Source organism: Corapipo altera, unplaced genomic scaffold (genome assembly GCF_003945725.1).
Source record: "Corapipo altera isolate COAL_440 unplaced genomic scaffold, ASM394572v1 1, whole genome shotgun sequence".
In the NCBI taxonomy this organism is placed as follows: domain Eukaryota; kingdom Metazoa; phylum Chordata; class Aves; order Passeriformes; family Pipridae; genus Corapipo; species Corapipo altera.
Window position 1 is genome coordinate 29,728,529 of NW_020884873.1, and position 6,930 is coordinate 29,735,458.

Sequence of the window (6,930 nt, forward strand, 5' to 3'; positions counted from 1 at the left end):
GGGCTGCGGCGGGCGCTGCGGGCCTTCGAGGCGCAGGTGCTGGAGCGGGCGGCGGCGCGGGGGCTGCGGCGCCACTGGCGGCCGGCGGCGCCCGGGCTCCCAGAGGTGCTGCTGGAGGCGCTGCTGGAGCCGTACCTGGCCGGCCGGCTGGGCCCTGGCGAGCGGCGGCGCCTGGCGCGGCTCTGCGCCGAGTTGTGCTGCCGCTGCGCCCCGGCCGCCGCCGCCCGCCCTGAGGCGCTGCGGCTCCTCGCGCGGCGGTTCGCGGCCCTGCACGCCGCCGTGCCCGGCCTGCCCCTGGCCAGCTCCACCATCCTGCCCGGCATCGTCCTCCGCAGGGACTTCGCTGCTTACTGTCCGGCCGAGGGGGAGCTGCGGGCCCTGCTAGTCACTGAGCCCCTGCAGCCCGCCCTGACGGCCCCCGGCGTCGAGTTTGTTGTCGACTCCGAGGGTCAGTATGAGGCTTCCCTGCGCTGGATCACAAGGAGGACAGAAGCCTTAGTGAAACACTTGCATAGCAACAGCGTTAAGCTGTTACTGTCGAGCACGAAACAAGACGAAGTAGTTATCTATTATGCCCAACTATATGGTGTTTCTGTTGTAGAGTGCTTATTGTCGGAAGAAATGGCCCTTATCAGTGAAATCACCGGCGTCTCGCCTTATGCACCTTTTGGTGATGACATGTACAGGGAAATCACTGAAACTGCGGTGGCATCGTTTTGCCAGCCCTTGCTGCTCGGCTCCAAGAGATGTGTCCACATTGGCTTCACCAGTGTGTGTGCCTTCCAGCCCCATTGCCTGATCCTTTGTGGGCCAGTCGATGGGGTCAATGAGCAACATGCCGCTGCTTTACAAGAGGCCTTCGTTATGCTGCAGCAGCTGTTTAAAACAGTTGATCGGAGGGGGGAATGCAAAGCGGAAGGTGAAAGCCAGAACAAAGCCTCAGATGTTTGCAGTTGGGATTCTTCACCTACTCAGAAACAAATTGTAGTAGAAAATATTTCTTGTAATAGTACCCAGGTTTCTGAATGTCAGCTGAAAGCACTTAGTGATGAAACAGAGACAAAAATTTTAGACCTTGATAAAGGTAGTTCACTGGTGGACAAACAAAAGAGCTACAACACTGCTGTGTTGGCATGTAACGCTGATACAGTGACTGCGTGTGAGCTCCTGGATGTTGGCAAAGATTTAGAGAAAACACGTTGCAATATACTTCCATTTAAACAGGAAGAGAGTTGTGCAGGTATTGCACAGGATCATTCCAGCTCCCTCATAGAAGCAGGATCAGTTTTGCCAGTAGGAGGTTACTTTGAAATCCTTTTACATTATTATATTCAGTACTATGCAAAACAGTGTCAGCAGTCAGAGGTAGCTGTCGTATCTAATGTGGTTGCTGATGCTTTGCTAAGTATTCCTAAGGCCTTATACAGGACAACAGAACTAGACAGCTTTACCAAATTCTATCTCAAAGCTGTTAATTCACTCCAAAAAAATCAACCACTGCCAGGGAACAAGGACGGCTTGGAGTCAGTGTACTGCAAATACCAGTTAGTCATTTCAGTACTTCATTGTGTTACAGAGCTTCTCTCCGTTGACTTAATAATTGGTATTAAGCGGCCAGTGCAAAAAATTGAGGACCATGATTCAGAAGATGACTTTTGAAATCATTAATAAAGAATGGTTTTGATTATGTCTTATGTTCTTATGTCTTCTTGTCAAATGGATGTGTCTCAAAATTCAGTGCTAGAGACTAAAAGATATTTTTTTAAGTCTAGAGATCTACTGTGCTACTTCTTTTAGAAGAAAAGGAAAAAAAGGGCTAACCAGCTGAAGATAGGCTGGGACAGTTTGGGAGAATGTGTTGACTCAGTTTACACACCACAGGGAGTGGTGTGTTTGGGCATGCACTGAGGTTGTAGCAGCCTATGGGTTTTTCTTCATGTACTGTTTCCCAGAGATTATTTCTGTTTTGTGCTGTTATTCTATTATATTTCTAAATATGGGTTGTCCTCCATGCAAAGTGAAAGTCAGGTACACATGGACACATGTTTCGACTGAGATCCAAACTCAAAATATCATGTAAAGTGCAGGCATACTGGTATTAATAGACAAAGATTAAAAGAATGTTTTTTAAAAAAATCTTGATGTTTTAACCCTCCTTTCTACAGCCCTTGGCAAACTTACATTCTGCCCCATGTGAAATGCAGCAGACTATTTTGAAGGTGCTCACCCCAACTGCAAGGAGTGTAGGTGCGTTTTAAGCAAAGTAACCCTATTTGTCAGGTAGCAGATTCACATATAGAGGCAGGTAGTTTCCTTTTTTTTTTTTAATTAAAAACCAGTTTTTAAGATGCATGAGTAGTAATGTGCAATAAGACTAGATTGAAACTGCATGCTGCATGCAACTCTTGAGAATGGGAATGGTCTGTTTTTATTTGTTGGTTTGTGTGGGGGTCGAGTCTGAACAGACTTTTACAGGTGCTGGGATCACACTGAGACAGCCTCCATTCCCCAGCTCTCCTCCAGCTGCCATCCCTGCCGCTGGCCCAGCTGGCTCCCTGCTCTACACCTTCCCTGGTCCTTCTCACTGATCTGGAACAGTATCTCCCTGTTTACCAAATAGGCATTGCTTAGTTTCTGTAGTGAAAGTTATGCAACCTAAGTATGGCCTTACATTTTCATCCATGCTTAGCTGATTGCTGACCTTTAGCGTTTTTGGCAGCTATACAGAGAGCATCGTTAATAGGAACCAGGCACAACAAAGAATATTATTCTGTTGTGTCACAAATCTCACGCTGCTGAATCACGTTTGTAAGAGGAAATAGGGGACTGCAACATTTTGTTTAGGAGCATAACTGTATAGTGGCATATTTTATATTTTTCTGTATATTTTGCATGCAGAAAAATGTATATGGTTTCTGTTGTTATCTTTATAAATCATCTTCCAGAGCCCAAAGGTAGGGCATTAATCACACCATGTGAGAAGATTAAGGAAGATTAAATTCTTCACTAGAATTCTATTCATCTGTTCTAAATTTGCTCTTTGTTATGTGACAAATCTGCTGTTAGTGGTAGAGACTCCTGTTTTGATTTCTGAATTGTTTCTATGCTTGTTTAGGTTAATCCATCCCCTTGCATATTTTTTTTTAGTGAGGTTCTTTTAAATCTCATGCTAAGAGAGAAACTATTTCAATATTCAGTTGCAAAATTCTGTTTACATCTTGATCTTGAGATCTAAGAAACTGTGGTTTTGTCACTAGTGAACACAAATATGAAATACTTGCTCTATTTACTATTGTATTTATCACATTATTGCTTTTAAGACTGAACAAATCAAGAGAGTAATGTCTGAATTTATCACCAGTTGCTTTGGAAATGCATTGACTGTAATAAACGCAATTATAATTTTGCAGCATCATTTTGTGCAAGGTGTCATTTATATTCTGTTAATGAGACTAGAAATAGATGTTTGGATATAGGATTATGTAAATTACTTCCCTCTGAGAATATTAAGCTAATAATTATATCCAGGAATAGAAATTCTAATTTTTTCATTCCAAAACTAAAAATAACGGTAGCAAAAATGTAATAGATGTAATATATAGTAGCTCCTTCTTTATTATATGATTCAGTAAAAGACTAGACTATGTAAGCAGTGTTTATTCCTGTGATAGATCAAGCAGTTCACTCTTTCTAAAAACAGTTCTGTCAAAAAGAATACAATATAGTTTTCCATAGGAACACCATTTGTGCTAGTGCAGCAGACTGTTTATTTCTCACAAAGTCACCAGCAGATAAAAGAACTGTTACACTGAGGCTTTGGTTTAGTGTGGGATTAAGGGCACATCAGTAATGCTGTGTCCTGCATGGCTGTGTCCTAAGCCACCTACAGCAGAAATCACTATAAAAGATAAAATTTCCATTTAAGGTATTTTAAAAAAGGTATTGTTTTACTAAACAGAATCTCTAATCTGTTCTTATTTTGAGATTCCCAGTAAAATAAGACAGAATGGTGATTTTGCTTTTGATAATAATCATGACCTACTTTCAGTGGATGTCTTCATTTTGCGGGCTTAACATCTGATTAAATATTACCTTAAAATGGGAATGCAGAGAGGGAACACATGGTAGGGATTTCTCAGTGTATGTGGCAGAACAGACAGTTCCAGATGAGAGAAATGTCTGCCGAGATTTTAACATTAGACTTGATACATGTCTGATATCATGTATAAGGATTATATTTATATACCACTGCTTTTAGAACACTGAAAGTCATTGTAGAAACAGCTGGATTATATTCGTAGGGCAAACAAACTGCTTGGGAGCTGTTTTCTAAAATCAGAAATACTCTGAGGCCTGTAATTACTGATGCAGTACTAAAAAAGGTACAAAATAGTTACACAATGCTCAAAAAAGTCTGTTATCAGTGTTGACTGTACTGGAGATGTTTATTGGCATAAGTGTTTTTTAAAGTACTGGTGTTAGGAGTATAATCCTGAGGACCAGTGCCCCACAGCAGGGCTTCTGCTGCCATTCCTGTTGGGACTAGGGATAGCTCTGCCCTTGCACTCCAGCAGTCACACCTAAGAGCGGTCCTACTGTGCCTAGCCTAAGCTGTACAGTTCACCTTGCCAGAGTGTTTGTGAATGAATTTCGGCAGCTCAGTAAATCTTGCAAGCTGCGGTGTAGGTAAGTAGGGGGGGTTTTGGCATTTCCCAACTACTGGTGCTTATAATAGAGCAAGTATTGGAAATTGCATTCCCTGTAATTTGAGACCTTTTTGTCACCTTGCAGAATTTTCCAGTGAGACACTTTTTAAGCCTTAGCAGTTATTAGCAAGTATTATCAACATGCTTTTGTTCTAGAACTCCCCTCTATTTCAGAAGTTTGTCCCCTGGGCTATAATCCTAAATGTTGCAGAACTTACATGGCTTGGATTTATGGAGCCAATTTGTAATCATCCAGAAAGCAGGAAATTTTCTCCTCCTGTTTTAGTTGCTTCTATTCTGTGTGACTGTGAAGCTCATGAGACAGTGTAATACAGTAATAACTCCGTGGGTGTGTGGGTGGAGAGGAGGGACAAAGAATAAGAGAAGTCAGGAGATAAGAAGACCCAGTTCAAAAGGAAGAGCAGAGAAAAGATGAAGATTGAATGGTGAATAGAGCATAGAAAAGGACTGTCCTGTAGAAGGAAGAATGTAGAGTCTCAGATACACGAATGGGAAGAAACAGCCCCAGCTTTCACACCTACCTCCCTGGGATGCAGTAGCAAAAGGAAGGCATTAAGTTCTGCTCTCCCCTTGGAAGACTAGCAGAAGATGGTTGCCAAGTGGACAAAAAATCCACAAAACTAATTTTCTCCTGTGCTGATGTAGGAGAGTAGCTACCTTGGAAAGCATTAGGAGCTGTGGAGACAGCCTGTCTGCATATCTCAAGGGAGTCCTGGGCTGCAAACTTGTGACAGCCTGAGATAAGAGATGCACATTTCTGTTTCTGAGGCTCAAAGAGTCTAGGAGTGGATGAGAAATTACTGGGTGTGGATTACATTTGTTTAGATTGCACATCTTGCCCTCACTGTCCCGAGCCTCTGGAATGTGCTTTGATCCCTAGGTAGTTGCAAAGTACAGGCAGGGATCATCAGTAATCCAGTGCTTGGCTCCCCAGCCTCGGTGAGCAGAGGTTCTGGGCTTGAGCTTGTGTGGTGCCTCGTGCCTGGGGAGCACTGAGCCAGTTCATGTTACAGGTCATACTGTGAAAACACAGGGTTGTAATGGGAAGCTGCTGGGTTTACTGCTTTGAAAAGAATTGCATGAACTGTTATTGAAGTTATAAATCATCGCCTGATAAATTTGCCATCTGCTAGGCCTTAGATAATGAATCTAAATTTACTTGTGTTTGAGCAGAGAAAGCCTGTCTAAGACCTTGAAGCTTGTTTTTCATAGTGAATTATAACAGGAGTTCAATGCCATTAACCTCCTTATTGTAGGGAAAAATTAATTTTCTTGTGTAGTTCTGACTTCTCATAAGACTGAACAGTTTCCAGAGAAACAATTATTCTAAAAATTATAGATTACAGCATTTCCAATACCAATCTGTTATTGACAACATCTTGTTTGTTTAATAGCTAGCACTTATGACCATGAAAAAGGTCTATCCCCACTGAAAATAGCACATTTCTGCCTTGCGTACTCAGACTCCAGACCTCTAATCCAAATGTATTCAAGTGATCAGAAGATACTGAACTGACAGGCTACCAGCCCAGTAAAATTAATTGCATAGTACTTTGGAGCAGATGATGATTGATACCAGATTTTTTTTTAATAACAATTCTCATTGTTTTTCCTACAGAAAAAAAATACATGGTTGAAATAAAATGTGTGATCATTTTCTTGCTATTGTATTTAATATATTTGTACTTTAACCATTTTTTCTGTGCTATCTCTAGGGTTTTGTAAATATGATTAATATCTGATTTTAAAAGCTTCATAATGGTTCAGTAACTGCCTGACTTTGGCTGTAACATTTTAACTGCGAAGATCAAATTATAATAAAAACACAGCAAACATCTCTGAGTATCTTGGAAATCTGATACTATGAACCATTGGAGAAAACCAGTGGATTTTGTCTTCCAGAGTTTTATAACAATGTGTACCTGAGATTAGGATTGGGTTCTGAACCAGCAGCACCTGCAAACTGTGTTTAGTATCTCATAAATTATGCAACCTTTTAACAATTGTACCTTTACATTTTGACACTGCTCAGGTTCATAACAAAGTCTGAATCTATAATGCAGAGAAATAAATTTCTCATCATTATTCCCGCTGGATTTCTGTTGTCAGAATGAGTGGGTGTTCACGTCAGAAGTTAGAATAAATGCTAGTGCCTTGAAATGCTGCCTCTACAGCTCCTAATGTTGTTGCACTTGTCATCGTG

At 41.7% G+C, this 6,930-nt stretch overlaps 1 protein-coding gene across 1 annotated transcript in view; it reads left to right on the forward strand.

The window, feature by feature from the left end:
* The window catches only part of BBS10 (Bardet-Biedl syndrome 10), a 7,260-nt gene extending 696 nt beyond the window's left edge, over window positions 1–6,564 (forward strand). The window contains exon 2 of the mRNA XM_027653793.1: window positions 1–6,564. Coding sequence (XP_027509594.1) covers window positions 1–1,659 — 1,659 coding nt within the window. The 3' untranslated portion in view covers window positions 1,660–6,564.
* The last annotated feature ends 366 nt before the right edge of the window (window positions 6,565–6,930 follow it).